General features: G+C 32.2%; 1 protein-coding gene and 1 pseudogene across 1 annotated transcript; both read right to left on the minus strand.

Moving 5' to 3' along the window:
• Positions 1–8,658, minus strand: part of LOC149880227 (uncharacterized) — a 50,363-nt pseudogene extending 41,705 nt beyond the window's left edge.
• Positions 8,659–10,006: 1,348 nt separating this feature from the next.
• LOC145195361 (uncharacterized) lies at positions 10,007–15,360 on the minus strand. Its single transcript, XM_080073189.2, has 2 exons — positions 14,639–15,360; positions 10,007–11,934 (listed from the first exon to the last, which is right to left on the minus strand). The coding sequence occupies exons 1-2, from the start codon at positions 14,925–14,927 to the stop codon at positions 10,199–10,201; spliced, it is 2,025 nt and encodes a 674-aa protein (XP_079929315.2). The 5' UTR covers positions 14,928–15,360; the 3' UTR covers positions 10,007–10,198.
• Positions 15,361–16,522: the final 1,162 nt, after the last annotated feature.

Here is a 16,522-nt window from a genome sequence, read left to right on the forward strand (position 1 = left end):
TATTTTGTCTGATTGCCCTGATTTTTTGTATGTATTCTCTATAGGCAATAGACAACAACATTTGTTATTAGAGTTTGCTAAAAAACTGTGGCCACAAAATCATTTAAAACCACAAAATTTCCTCATAATATGGATTATTCAATATTTGAGTGAAATGACCAACTCTGGGGAAGATTTTTGAAATATTTGCTACCCTGAGCAGTTATCTATGTAAAATATAATGAAATGCATGTACGCATAACACAATTTGAGGGGTTTAGCAAAATAAGTAGATTTTAAAATAGTAGATTTTTTAAGTAATTTGCTCTTTTCATTATGTCCGTATGAATTTCATTCAGAAAAAGCATTACAGAGGCCGTAAAAATTGAGCTATCGAGTAAAAAATTGAACCCAATGTGAACGATAGACTAAGGAACATTCGTGTAAATTTTGGTTGAAATCTGACTGGTAGTATTTGACAGAGACAACTTTTAGCGAAAAAAGAAATATACGGCATTCCCTATTTTTCGTTTAAGCGGATTTTACAGGTTAATCCATGAAAAAATCACTTGTTACTGTTTTCAAAACTTGCATTTTATTGCATTTGGAATTAACTTCTTTCTTCAACAAAACTACAATTATCAAGGTAAGATTCTTTTTTTACATTTTCAACATCTGAGGAAAGTTTTTGTTCTATGATGTTTAAGATGGAAATGTTTTTCAGCAGAGAATGTAGGAAGGGGTAAAAAGTATTGTATTTTATTGAGTATAGTGAGCACTTTTATTACAAAAAAAGTATATCAAAGAAAAAGGTGCACACTTTAAAAAAAATATTTGTTTAATAGATGTATTCCATATTTATTGTTAAAAAAGTTGAGTGTGCACTATACTCATATGCAAACTATACTATATAAAATACTTTAAGATGACAAGTGGGTAAATACACTAAAGGGAGAGTAGATATGAAAAAAGTTTGCTTTTATATCAAAACTATTTTAATCCTAATAAATATATTTTAAAGCACTGAAATTAAGTTATTTTAAATTTTATGACAAAGAATTGCTTAAATTTTAGAACAATCTCCAAATAAAAGGTTCACCCTCACTTTTGTGACCGTCCATATTTCTGCATACAGGTAAAGTTTCAATTCGTTTCAACTGCATATATTGTCAATAACATCAATTATATTTTGGCTTATAAGTCTACAAACTTTTGCCTGTTTTTTTTTTAAAATTCTTTCCATTTGCACAACTGAGAGATAGTTTAAGTTTCAAGACTGATAAAACTATTTGAATACTGTTGCATTTACAGGAGACTAAGCAATTTCTCACAATGCCAAATCATGCAAGAGGTCATGAGGAGAACAGAAAAATTGTCTGTCTAATTTGCCTTAAAAAACGCACAAGGCAAATAACTTCATTCCAAGCGGAGCGTTTGTCAAAAATCTATGACATCAACTTTGACTTGGGTGATGCAAGAGTGCCTCAAAGAATATGTGATACATGCCGGAAAATCATGAAGAAGCGAGATGAAGGCAAAGAAGTTGTTCTACCATCACTGTATGACTTCAAGTTTATCCGTGTCAGATTGAAAACTCGTGGCAAAAACTGTGACTGTCTCATCTGCAGGATTGGGCGTCTTTAGCTGAATGAGAAACATCCACTATATGTTTCTCGAGCTAATGAGAAAGGGCCCACTGTGCGCTGCAACGATTGTTTGAGTCCCGTCGGGAAAGGCTTTCCACACAATTGTAACCATTCCACATTTCGTTAAAACTTCAAAGGGCTAGCTGCTCAAGATGAGAAAGTTGCAGAACAGATTGCTGCAAAGGTGATTGCAAGCAAAACAGCTTCACCAAAAGGCACTGTAAGACTATCAAAACCATCTGGAGGACCACCTCTTCCTGTGACTTCAGGTGCATCATTTGATAATGAATACCTCAAGTAATGTAACATTGACACGACAAATATTTTTATTCAAAAAATACTTTTCTCCTCAATAACTTAGTTATTAGAAAAATGTTTCATAAGCCAATTTTTAATTACAGGGCCAAGTGGAGCTATACCAAAAACCATCTCTCCTGCTTTGAAGACACAAGACATGGTCAATGTTCAGCTCAACACAGGTATCTAATGTTTATCTAATGTGGGAATGATGAAATTGGCAAGAGTAGTAAATCAGACATCAGGCACAAAGCTTGTTGAGCCGTATTTCAGCAAACATTTTCTGGCTGCTGGTCGAAAACTGAGTGATTTTTTTACCCACTCAAATATAAAGGTTTCTGATGGAAAAGGTGAAACTGCTTCAGATCACACTGTTGCCCACTGTAAAAACATCGCTGACCTTATCGGCACAATCAGCTCATCTCGAAATGTTTCAGCTGAGCGAATTAAAAAAATTGGAATCGATGATGGCAAGGGATTTCTGAAGTTTTGTTTAGGAGTCATCGACAGATCCACAAAAGAGTCCCCACCTCAAAAGCGTCTCTTAACTGACAGGGTTGCAAAAGATACGGGTGTAAAGCGCCAGATGCTTGTGGCAGTTGCAGAAGTGTTTCCCGAGACTTATGAGAATGTCCGCCAAATTTGGTCGCCCATTTAAGTCGATAGAGTGAAGGCCATTGTTGCTTGTGACTTGAAACTGGCCAACATTTTCTGTGGGCTTCAAGCTAACTCAAGCTCTCACCCTTGCTCTTGGTGTAGCATTGATTTCATAAATTTAACAAAGGCTGGAGCCTTGAGAACACTTGGGTCACTCAGAAAGGGCTATAAAAGCTTCTTGAGTGCAGGGAGCATTCTTGCTAAGGCAAAACACACCGCCAATGTTGTCCATCCATCTATCCTCAGTAGAGCCGATGGTACTCTCATTCTGGACATTTTGCCTTCACCGGAATTCTATCTTTTGCTTGGAGTTGTTAACCACATTTTTCAGAAGATGAAAAGTGTATGGCCCAATGCCGAAAAATGGCCATCTTCTCTTAACATGAAACTGAGCCCCTATCATGGAGGCATGTTTGAAGAAAACGATTGTCGCAAACTTATTCGGAATGTGGATAGGCTTCAACAGTTGGCAGAAGCTGAGTCGGCTTTCCAAGTTTTTGGATTCATCGAAGCGCTCAGGAAGTTTGAGGCTGTAGTGAAAAGCTGCTTTGGATCAGACCTTGAGGATGACTTTTTGGACAAAATCCAACAATTTCAAGACTTCATACCTTGCCATCCCGATTGATAGTGTTACACCCAAGATCCATATATATATTTCACCACATCAAAGACTTTGTGAACCGCCACATGTCATCACTTGGAATTTACAGCGAACAGGTAGTTGAAGCAGCTCATCAAAACTCTTCTCATCATTGGCAACGATACAAACGACCCCCATCTCATCCAGAATACGCTCTTAGACTTAAAAACTGCCTTGTGGACTACAACAGCAAGCGCCTTTAATAGTCTTTACCAAAAATGCCACATTTTATAATTCTAAAACTGTGCAGCTTATTTTAGAACTGTTTAATTAAATTAGAAATTAGGTGTTTCTTGAATCAAGAAAAAAAACATAAATTGTGATTGAGAGAAAACTGTTAAGTTATCAATTTAAGAAAAAAATAAAATTTTTGTGTTAAAAGCTTTCACCTCTAATATTTGAGTTTTCTTCAACTCTTCATTTCAACTATTTCAGGTGACTTACCTGATTAAAATTCAAGTTTTATTGCATCTAAAAGTTTTTTTCAGCTTTGAACCTTTACTAAAGCCCCAAGATGCATGAAGAGGAAGCCTTAAAATTAACTTATAAGGCAAAACTCCCCAATTTGTGCTATGTGTACAAGCATTCCATTATATTTTACAATCTAATTTTTTTTTTTTTAGTTTTCATGCAAAAAAAGCCATGGTTACTAATTGCTTTTCCATTTTGAACTTATACTAATGCATAGAATATGTACACGAAAAAGGCCTATTTTATGAAAATCTAAAATCTGATCTAAAAGTTGCAATTTTTTGATATTTTTCAACAGGCTCTATAATTTTTTATATTGATTTGTACTCAGGGTAGCAAAAAATGCAAAATGGATCCCTCAGTTGATCATTTTCATTGAAAAATGATTTGGCAATTTTATAAGGAAATTTTGGGGCTCGAAATTATTTTGTGGCCACAGTTTTTTAGCAAATGGTCTAATTCCAAAACTCTAATAACAAATGTTGTTGCCTATTGCCTATAGAGAATACATACAAAAAATCAGGGCAATCAGACAAAATATTTTTACCAAAACTAAAAACTTTTGGTACCAACACTGTCAAATTGTATGATTTTGAAAAACGTTTTGGCCTATAACTTATAACCAAACAAGATATCTGCATAAAATTTTATACATTGATAGCCATACTATATAGGTGCAACACCATAAAATTTCATGAAGTTCCAATGACCCATTTCAATTTTATAGCTTGTTTTGTAAGTAATCGAACAGTAAAAATATGAGGAAGTTTTTCAACTTAAAATTGATTTTTTTTTCTCGGACGTAATAGATGGATTTCAAAACTCCCATTTCTGGACACCTACATGTGTCCACTAGCATCCCATATAGGTGGTTTTTTCGGGTTAGCTAGAAGGGCACTATCCCCAAAAATATCAACTGTGCCTTGTGATAGCATTATTTGCCGAATAGGTCATTTGAAAGCACTTCAAAAGTACCCTTTGGACAAATCAGAATCTTCAGGAGCTTCACAAAATCAAAGAAGATGTTCAGACTGTCTCACACTTGTTGCAAGAGGAGTGTCACATCAGTGCAATCAATACACCTTCAGAGAAAATCTTAAAGAACTTGCTTCAAAGCATCCAAAAGCCAGTGAACAGATTGCATCGACTGTTATCTCAGCAAAACAGTCCTCACCTCATGGAACTGTCAGGATTGCGCAAAGTGGTGGAGGCCGTCCTATGCCAATTACTCCAGGTAAAGGGAATCTTGCTTAATGCTTCAACAGTAAAAGTACTACATAAAATGTTTTGCATTTTAACAAGGCCACTGCTTTTTAAGTGTCTCAATTTGGTGTTTTTCAAATTTCTTTCTTAAAGGTCCTTCAAACCCCAAGAGACTGTTTGGTGATGTGCCACTTCTACGAGCTCAAGATCTTGTCTGCATACAAAACAACACTGGACTGTCAAACAACAACATCAAAAAGCTTGCGTCTACATTAAATCAGGTCACAAATACAAAAGTTGTCGACCCAAGACTTAAAGAAAAGTTTCTTGACATCGGAAAGCAATGGGCAGACCACTTCTCACACACATACATATCCATTTCAAATGACAAGCAGCAGTCCAGAAAACAACTTGTGGTTCACTGCAAAAATCTGTCTGAGCTACTGAATGATGTCTTGTTGCAACGTCATGTTCAAGGTGACTACTTGGTGAAGTTGGGCATCGATGGTAGAGGTGGTTTCCTTAAAGTCAGTCTTGGCATTCAAGAAGAAGAAACAAGACTTCCATCCATTTTACCACCAGGCAAAAAGGCTGTGTTATTTCAAACACCCAGAGACAGTGGAGTTAAGCGCCACCTCAAAAGCATCTTGTCTTTAATTTGTCCAAGTGGAGTAGATTTTTCTTTGTCCTATGACATGAAGTTAGCAAACCTTGTTTGCGGGCTTCAATCCCATGCCAGCTCTCATCCATGTACTTGGTGTGATGCGGATCACCGTAACTTGTCACAATGTGGAAAACTCCGCACTTTTGGCTCAATAAGAAAGTGCTTTGTTTCATTTCAAGATTCAGGTCTGGACCACAAGAATGCCAAGCAGTTCCAAAATGTTGTTCATAATCCACTCTTAGATGTGCATGACTCTACTTTTGTTCTTGACAAGATCCCACCCATGGAACTTCATTTTTATGATTTTTATTCCAATGATACATATTGTGCCGTTTTGCAAACTTTTTTGACTATGATGAAAACTTCAAATTGAATTTTTTTTCTCGGACGGTCATAAAAGATTTTAATATTTGGATTTTTCATATCAGGAAGGTGTTTATATTGTTCCCACCAAAGGGTTTTTCCGGTGCTTTTCGGAGTAATTATTCTCATTTTTAGACAAGTGTGCACTCCATTATACTTTCATCATCAAAAGTTAAATGTTCGGAAGAAATCAGTTAAGAAAACTAACTTAAAGAAAACATTTATTTAAAATTTTTTTTGTTTTTTGGACTTTGAACAAGTTAATTAAATGCAGAATCAAAGTATAATTTTTCCAATGAAGATTTAAATACAAATACAATAATTAAAAAAATTTCAGTTTTTTAGATAACAAAATGTACACACAATTAGGAAACTTTATTTTAGAAGGTAGTTTTTTTTAGCACGACTTATATGTTAAATATGTTAAATATATTAAATACATATTATATATATAATATATTAAAGATATGTTGTACATGTTAAATTGTTTTTTAAAAAAAAAAACATTTTTTATTGTTAGCTAACTGGTATCATTGTTGTGTATTATTTTTACGTTCAAAAAAAAACTTTTAACACGACTAGTAGAGAAAAAGTGTCCCCATTTTGTTGAATCCTTACTCAAGAGTTAGAAAATTGCCAGTTGTTTAAAGGTTTTTGTCAACACTATCGAACTTCAAAGTAAGAATACTCCCCTTATTGCTTATGTATAAGCAAACATACTTTTCATTGTGTTCTCCCAGTACAAATATCGGGAATTCCACTCATGTACTTGAAAAGCACAGGGGGGTGGTTTTAATGTGATTTTTTTTTGCATTTAGATTGGAAAAATTAAGTAACATAATAATAATTAAATACTAATGAAGATCACGCAACCTCGATTGTTTTGTTGTAAATAGCTTCAAACTTAGTTTTTAAACCGGGACTGTAATTGAATATTTTCGATCTTTAGGCTCTGAGACTAGATATTCTGAGGCTAAATCAAAGTTAAAGCCCTTAACAATTATATATGAACCCTATTAAACTATATATAAATATATCAGGATCAAATCAACAACTTCATGTAAATGAATAAACAAACTGTAAAATGATTCTCCGAATGAACTTGGGTGTCGTTTTAAATAAACTATTGGTGGTTATAATTTCACTAGCCGGTATTAACTAACTCTTTTTTTCTCTTTCACTTTGATAGGTAATCTTCTTACTTCATGATATTAAACCAATAATAAAAACAAAAAGTTAAATTAAAAAAGAAAAACAAAATATGAAAATTATACTTTAAATGTTTAATTCAAATTTCTTTCCTTTGTTTTTTTTTGTTTTTTTTTCGTTTTGTTTGTTCGTTTTACCTTTTCTATTCTTGAGATGGAGTTTCTTAAACAAATTTTCAGCAGTGGTCTATTAACCTATTTTCATCCTATTTGCCACTATTTCGCCTTTTCATTTGCGCAATATCTTGATGAATGCGTACTACGCCCATATTTTCTCCTAAGGAATTCTAATGATAATATAAAATATTAAATATTAGGGAAATGTTACAACCCCACTCTTTAAATATATATATTGAATACTAACGATATATTTGTATTTCTATGGTTATTTGAATCAATGTTGACGATAGTACTGTGTTAATGGAATGGTTGAAAATTCACGTAACATAAAATTCAATGCTGAATTCGGATATCATGTTCATGATCAGAAAGATTTAAATAACAAAATTAACTTACAGATTTAAGGGCCATTGTCTGAGAAACTCAGGTAAAGTCTGGAAATGTCTTCAAAGTATCTTCATTTTCAGATATTTTGTATAAAAGGATTAAAGTCGGTTTCTGCAAAAATATTTTTAAAAAATCAAGATTTCAGAGAAATTGGGCGCTAAAAATTGTTTCATACAATGAAATTGCTACTTTATAGGACAAATTTATCAATATAAACATGCCAGAAACAATGCTTCGTAGCTTTTTGAAAGTTTGGGTGGATTTTTATCATACTTGTAAAAAATCAATTTCTTGCTTTTTTTTGTTCACTCTAAAAAATGAAGCTGGAAGGACATTACCAAATATTCATCAGATCTCATGTTCTAAAAAGAGAAATAATAATTTCCTTTTGGTATTAGTTAATATACAAATTACTTTATTTGCCTAGAAAAAAAATGATAAAATTTGTTGACTCTGCACACATTCACTTAGCTTTACATTTTTCCTCAGTTGCTAGTGAACTTGTTTAAAATTGAACTTCTTCCCATGTTCTTCCTCAGCCATGAATATTTTCATTGAAAATCTTTTTTGCGTTGCAGAGCCTGACCACTTTTTTTCTTGGTAATTCCATCTAGAGATGTTTATAAATTTTTCATGCCCTTTTTTAATATATTTGGCAAAATGGGATGATAGCAGGCGATATGAAGAACTTAGGCTTCAAGTTTTCATTTTGTTGACATAAAAAGGTCTTACTCTGTCAACCACCCCTCCCCCCCCCTTGTCTACCACAGATTTCGTCACAGATCGAGAGCTATAGTTTCCAGAAAGTATATGTTCTGCTAAGGTTTTTCATCATAAAGTGTTTCAGTACAACAAGTTTGTGGAGAAAACCTGAGAGTGTTAACATTTCCATTAACATATTGCTTTTTTGATGTTATGGGTGCAGAATAACGTATACTAGTTTTTTAAATTGTAGGGCTCAACTGTTCGAACTGAAGAATAGATTGTCACATTTATTTATTTCCATTTTTTACCTTTGCCACATCACCAAGTGATTAGGGTTTAACTAAAAAGAATGTTTTTTGATTCTGTTGTGACAATGTCTGAAATCAAAATAGTATTTCCAGTGATCAAATAAAGGCTGAGAATTAGCCGTTGATAGGCATAACCAAACCGTTGCTAGGTATAACTACACTGTTGCTAAGACACTTTGTTAGTTCAAATTTTGGTTAAATAAAAGCTTCTTCTAAAACTTCTGTAGGCTTGCTTTCACTTGAGAACATCGAATTGTTTTCACATACTAGAAACAGTATGCGTATTTTTCTTTTTCGTATGAGAACTAAGGCTGCCGCCATTATGGATTATCTCCAAAAACAGATTGTCTATAAAATTTGATTTTTGGAGGGTTACTCTACAGACCCTTTCTTGCATTTGAATTTTTTTTCATAAAACCAATGTAAGCCCTATATCCTTTAAAAAACTCCATAAAAAACTATGTGCAAGTATTGGCTTTCGGAGATATTAAGACTCAAAGTTAAGTAAAAAGATGAAAAACGCTATGGTTTTGGAACATTATTTTTAGACACCTAAAAGCGTAAAAGTGGCAGAAAACTTACTATTCATATGAAAAATTTCATTCCATGTGACATAATTTTCGCAAAAGGGACCAAAGTTCAGGGTCTAATTATAGAATATTATTGTTTCGTACCAAATATATTATATTGAAGACATCACTCCCATGATCATGCTCTAACTGGTCTGGATTTCTTAAACAATCGCTCTTAACCGGGAGGGCCATAATTTGATGTTCAGTTTCACAAACTTGGTAAAAAATGCTCTTTTTTTTGGACTTTGAAGACTTTTTTTAAAAATTTGTAAGTGAAGAAGCAATTTGGCATTTAGATTCGGATTCAACATCCTCCAATTAAAACCGATTAAATTAAAAGGGAGGACTTTGGTTATATTTAGTGTTATCACCGATTCTTTCTCAATGTTCTTAATGTGCTACATATTTGTTTATTTGTTTTTTATCAGACATAAAAATCATTTCATGAAAAGTGGTTTTCTCACACAGATAGTTGAAATGAAATGTTTCCTAGAGGTCTGGAATGAAGTTATAAAAAGGAGCGTTAAAATTACTGGTTTTATTTTTTTTTTTAATAAAGCGTTGTAACAAATTTTATTTTACCTTTAAAAAAAATTCTTTTTAAAAATAATTCTGTATAATCGTTTGTTAGAAATATTTTTTTTGCAATAAGAGACTTGACCAAAATCAATATAGGTAATGTATATAAATTTGCATAAATGTATATGTATTTGCAAAATATATATACATTTAAGTTTATTTACATTAACATGACGTATGTAACATAAATGCTTTACTAAACAAAAGTTTAATTAAGAATTCTAATGAATTTATAAGAGGTTATACATTAATTTTATCTCCCGCATTCTTTTACAATAGTCAAGAAAGTTCGTTTCTTAAGAATCCGTTGTTTTTATGACTAATTGCCAGCACAAATTGAAGAAAAATCGATCAATTTTATACCAACCTGGTAATTTCCTGGTCTGGTATTATTTCAAATTAAAGAACTGTGTCAAAAGTATAAGCTGAGGTATTGTTATTAACGTCTTCAATATTAATTGCTATTTTCGATGCACCGTCGACTTCCTCTTCTAAATCATTCTTAGACAAGGGAACATGCTCTTCGTTTGCTCCAGTGCCCTGTTCTGTGTTACTTAGATGCTCTGTTACTTCTTGTGTATAACTATTAAAACTATTAGATTCTGTAAAAAGCTGTACGTTTGTTTCCACGTGGTCTTCGGACAACCCTTCGATTAACTCGTTTGGCTTTTCAGCTAAAACATCTATTTCTACAGTTTTCGCTGACTCTTCTTCTGTTGAATGACCTGTTGACTCTTGTAAAGCGTTGTCTAAACTTGTGATTTTGAATGACTTCCCTTCTTGAAGCTCTTGATCTGCATTATGTGAAGAAAAATTCTCTTGTAATATTTTTTCAGAACTTTCGTCCGAAACCTGAGTATCTTGTGTTAAGTTTGTTATGTCGTTTGGTTTAGACACCAAATCGGATGGCAAATCGGATGACAAATCGGATGCCAAATTGGATGGTGAATCGGATGCCAAATTGGCTGTATTTGCTTCAAGTTCATTTTCATTACTGAAATTTTTATTTTCCTGATGTGTAGGAAATAAGGATTGAGTAACTATTTCAATTTTATCAGAAACTTCTGTGGGTGATGTAGGTTTAACAACAGACTCTTCTAGAAGCTCTGGTTTGACTTGCTCAGTAGATGACTCAAATAACTGAAGAGTTGGCTTAACTATTCCAGCCGATTCGGTTAAATCAGAAACTGAACTATCTGCTTCATTAAGTAAGTCGATAGATTTAACTGGCTCGTCAATTACTTCAAACGGCTCTTCAACTAAGTTTACAAATTCGGTAGTTTCTAGTTGTATTTCACTCGTTTTAGTTGACGGATCGTCAACCTTTGAAAGCTCAATTTGATCAGTAGATGATTCAGCAGGTGAACCTTCCAATTCAGTTGAAGGCCTATCAGGTTGTGATGAAAGTAACTCAATGGAATCGGTCGGCTCAACTATCAGCTCGTTTTCCGTCAAAACTTCTGCTGATGAATCAGCTGACGCATGCTGCGCTTTTTCATAACTGTTGTCTGGTTGAACATCGATTACTTCTGAAATAGTCTGATGGCAAATACTATCATTTTGATCTCCTTTAACAAATCCTTCAATTTTATCAGAGTCAAGCTCAAATTTTATTTTCTCCAGCTCTTCTATGGTCTCGTTCAAATGACGCTGTCCTTTAACTATTTCATCCTTCTTTCGGGCAACGACATCTTGCATGGCTGTAACTTCTGACTGGATCTCTGCTGAAAATTCTTTGTTATCTTCTGTGCTAATTGTTTGCTTTGTAAAAGATTCTTTTGAGGTGACTATGGAATTGTCGTCCAACGATGAATAACGCGTATCATTTTTTTGGGGAGAAGATTCTTCTATCACGGTTGATGGAGCAGGCAATGTGTCAGCTCGGTTTTTGGAAAAAGCGCCACGTTTACTTTGCACAGTCTCTCGTGAAGGCTTCGGAAGAACTTTTGGAGGTTCTGCTAAACTCTTATCTAAACCATATTTTTGAAGTTGCTCGTTTGACCGAAGTTCTGGTGGTAAAACTCCATGCTCTTTCAAAGATCGCTGAATACGAAACGCCTCGTACTTTTCAGAATAAATTGAACTCGCAGAGCTATTTGGCTTTTCTAAGTTAGCTTGTAATCTTGCAAACGCACCTTTGAATAAATATAAAAATCAATAAAGTAAAAAATGTCAATAAAAAAAAAAAAAAGTTAATCTTATAAACAGCATCGCTCAAAATTCATCGAATGATTAAAATTTTGTTTTGATTTCTCATGTTTAATATCTTTCGAATAGGTTGGCTACAAATAAACAAATATTGTAAGACCCACAGCGATTTATTTAAATTAGTGAGGCCACTCGTACAAATACATGGAAAAAAAGTTTGAACACGATCGCATAAGGGTATACTTCAATAAGCAATTATTATAAATTATAAACTATAACTAATAATAAAAATTAATAATTGATATTGATGATGATGATGATGATGATGATGATGATGATGATGATGATGATGATGATGATGATGATGATGATGATGATGATGATGATGATGATGATGATGATGATGATGATGATGATGATGATGATGATGATGATGATGATGATGATGACGACGACGACGATGACGACGATGATGAAGAAAAATAATACCAATGATAATAAAAGCAATAATAGTTATAATAGCTAACGTATGACATTTATTGGTTAACCGAGTGAACCTAACATGTAAAATAGTTTTCTCAAAAGAAAAAAAACCAAATCAACAAAAGAACAACACAAAAACCTTTTATAATTCTCATATCAACTTCAAGTAGTGATGAGATTTCCTCATATATTAATTTTTACAAATATGAAAAATAAGCATAAAAATAAGGATGATTATTTACAGCACAAAACTTGTTTTTACGCTTTAATTTCAAAATAGACTTTCATGTGTCAACTAAGAAGATTTCTCTTTCGTAACTTGTTTCACAAGTTGAGGCCAGAGATTTTAGATCCTGGACTTCTGGACGATTAGCTGGCCATTCAAGGTTTTTAATATTACTGCCTCGAAATTGTTTAGTGCAAATTTTTGCGCGATGGAAATAAGCATCATCTTATTGAAATGTACACTCATCTGATTTGAGCTTTTTTTATATGTATTTGTACGAGTGGCCTCGCTCATTTAAATAAATCGCTGTGGATCTTATTTGTTTATTTGCAGCCAAACTTTTCCAAAGATAAAAAACATGATTTTGAAGCTCATATTTTTAAACTTTCAATGCGATAGTATAGCAATCGGTTAGGGCTTTTAAAAATGTGCTCATTCAGTTTAAAGTTTAAAATAAATGAAAATAATAAATTATTATTACTCATGCATAGTGAAGGTTTCCTTTTTTTTTTTTTAAAGTATTTACGCCTCTCCTGAAAGTGATTGCAAAAGTAATGTATAACGAAAATCTTGAGATTACTCTTTATAAAAGCTGATGCTGAATTTAGTACTGATCCATTTTTAAAAGATTGGGAAAAAAGATTTTGAAGTCGATTTTTTTAGTTAGCAACTAGAAAGGAGGCTTAAAATTTATTTTATGGACTTTTAAAAGTTAAAATTTTATTCGGTCAATTAAAAGGATTGTTAAAAATAGGAAAAAATAGAAACAAAATTTTAAAAGTAAATAATTTTATTAAATATTAAAAAACTAAATATATTTATTTTCGATGGTATTTGAAGAAATGGTATTTGAAGAAAACTAATTTATTTTGCAAACTGCTAATGCTGGTGTGCCAGCATTTTATGTCTACTCTGCTAATACGCCAGTATGTTATGTCTACTCTGGCTCCTGCGGGTTCTTTAGGTTAGTTAGTGCAGAATTTTAGAAAAATAATTCATAACATAATATATTACGATTCTGCTGTCAGCGTTTAGTATGATTAAAGTTATCCACATAAAATTAAAAATATTTCAGCTCTTACTGAAAACAATAAAATAAAAAACAACTACAAAAAAAGTCAAAAAAAAGTTTAAATTACCAACGAATCGTAATAAAGATGACGATTAACCGATGTATTTGATATTTAATTATCGACTAATTGTTATTAACTAGTATTAATTAAAAACTTATTAATCGTAACTTTGTAGCTAATTTCAAAACATTTGCTTGGCACAAAAATTTATTAGCGTTCAAAAAACATTAAATTGTTCTTATCATCATTGACATAAAGTTCTAAAACTAGAAATTTTTTTGTTACCCAACCAAAGTGTTGATAGTAAAAACTGTTTGTTTTTAAATTTGTTTTTAAATTTGTTTTTAATACTCAAGACTTTCAGGAAATATAGACAATCTCATAGGGACCTGCTTCCTAATGTTTGAGTAACATTTGAATATAAAAAAAAAATTGGCTGACAAATAAATGCTCTAAAACAATATTTTCTCACATCACAATGACTGAGTTAAACGTTGCAATCTTAATCGTACGCCAATAATCCTCTAGGAGGTGGGTTGCTTGTTTTTTTTTTTTTTTTTTTTTTAAACCTTTAATCTGCTAGTCAGATTTCAATTATCTGCAAGCAAATAACGTTACTGAGTAGGTTAGACTGTTATTTTATCCACATAAAAAAAAACACACTACTTAACTTGGAGTTCAAAAGACAAGTGCAAGAAACGAAAGTATTTCTTAAATAAGCCACTTATGTTTTCAAATACATAGTTAGTTCTTTTTTTTTGGAGGAAGGGGATGGGCAATAGGGGAATATGACTTTAAACCATACTTTGTCCAAACTAAAATCTGCTGGTAAAGCAAGCATTTGTCTTGCGATAACGTACCCGTTTAATGCAATAAATACAATTTAATGATTTAATAATATATCCTTACCTCCCATTTTCGGTCCGGATGAAGCATCATAATCAACAGAGTATGAACGTGTTCCAGGTTTTCTAAACGCAGCAGCTCTCGAAGCCCCACCTAAACTTTGGCTCTTTACTAATTGATCTGTGCTCTCATGTTTAGGTTTTGGAGCTACAAGTGGAGGGGTGTGTCCTGTTGCGACAGATTCTGGGTTGGACAACTGTGATTCCCAACTTGTTGGAAGAGTCTTTCGACGCTGCTTTTCATCCGTCGGTGACTTTTGTTGTTGCAACGCTTTTGAAAAAACGTACGACATGTTCACGCAAAACCTCTAGCGATTAAATAATGAACAAATTCAGCCCAATTTTTTGGCTAGCGTCACAAAGTTTCGTTTCGAGTGTTTTCTTCAGTTAAAACTTCGAGGCACGCGAAGATTGTTTAAGAAGCGAAAAATCAAATTTAATACGCAAAGGCTTCTTCTTCAGGTGTTAGTGCAAAAAAAAAAATCAAAACGAAATTTCACTTCAGCACTTTTAAAAAATGAAATATGCTGCTCGATTTAACAAAACGTTTAAAAACGTCAAATCAAATAAACAAGCTGTGGTTTCTCCAACCTATTTACTTCGTGAAACAAATAACTGCGAAAATAAAACATTAAGACACGTGATTAGATTAATGATAATTCATTGGAAATTCTTTAATAAGATTTTTTAGGGGGATGTTTTTATTTTAGTCAATTTATGTTTTCCATTTAAAAAGAAACAAAAAAAAAATATCTAAACTTTAAAACACAATTATTATAAAATATATTTTATTAATAATAATAATAATAATGATAATAATAATAATAATAATAATAATAATAATAATAATAATAATAATAATAATAATAATAATAATATAATAATAATGATAGTAATAATAATAATAACAACAGTAATGATAATAATAATTATTATTATTATAATAGTAATAATAGATTTGCGATTAACGTATGACGTTTTTTTGGTTTACCGAATTAGTGAGCTAAAAATGCAAACTAATTTTTCTCAAATAAAAAAAAAAAACAAAACGAAAAAACAAACGAAAAAAAAAGAATAACAAAAAAAAGTTAATCGCAAAAAAAAAAAAGAGAGAAAAAACAAATATTGCTATTAAGTAAAATTAGTAAAATATACCCCTGAAAAAATTCACCCTAAAAACAAGCTGTACATGCTGAAACAATACACCCTGTGTACAAATACAACTAATTCTTAAAAGCACGTACTAAAGTTTACTTTTATCACCTTGCACTCCTGTGCAAAGCAAACAAAATTCAAATAGCAGTTCGTCAATTTTAATAATAAAAATGAACGATAACAAAATGAACGAATGACGTACCAATAGATATCTTTTACATGTAAAATATATTCCATTTTATAAATAATCGCGTTATCTCACTTAATCTTGATTCAGTTAAAAGGTTTTTAACGATTTCGTAACTAATATTGTTGACCATATTTTTAAAAAATATCTGGAGAAATATTTGTTTGTTTTAAATAAAAAGATTTTCATCGAAATGCACCTGCGTGGTTCCCAGAGAACATAGAAAACTTTGGAATTACAAGAAATATTGAAAAGCACAGATAAGATAAAAAAGAAAGCTTTAAGTCAAAATATTCTGCGACTAGATTTTGCTACATTCCTTAGAACCACATAGACGGAAGCACTTAAATTGCAGAGAAAATAAATTAACAATTTACTGTAATAATCAACGCGTCCTTGTTTATTCTCATACTAGAGGAAGTCATACTTTTTATATTACTTAAAGGTGATAACATTTTTAAAGAATCGGCGCTTTCATTTGAGAAAAACTTTACAGAAAAGTTAATTATTTGTAAGCGACAAACATCATTAGAACTATGCATTCGA

This window comes from Hydra viridissima, unplaced genomic scaffold (assembly GCF_058129835.1).
Source record: "Hydra viridissima isolate aposymbiotic clone 2 unplaced genomic scaffold, HvirCarnegie_v1 scaffold_13, whole genome shotgun sequence".
In the NCBI taxonomy this organism is placed as follows: domain Eukaryota; kingdom Metazoa; phylum Cnidaria; class Hydrozoa; order Anthoathecata; family Hydridae; genus Hydra; species Hydra viridissima.

Bases quoted from the DNA above. Each gene is read 5' to 3' on its own strand.
- LOC145195361 (XM_080073189.2), bottom strand. From the start codon at position 14,927: ATGTCGTACGTTTTTTCAAAAGCGTTGCAACAACAAAAGTCACCGACG. The intron at 11,935-14,638 runs GTAAGGATATAT...ATTTATTCAAAG, and splicing joins ATCCGGACCGAAAATGGGAG to GTGCGTTTGCAAGATTACAA.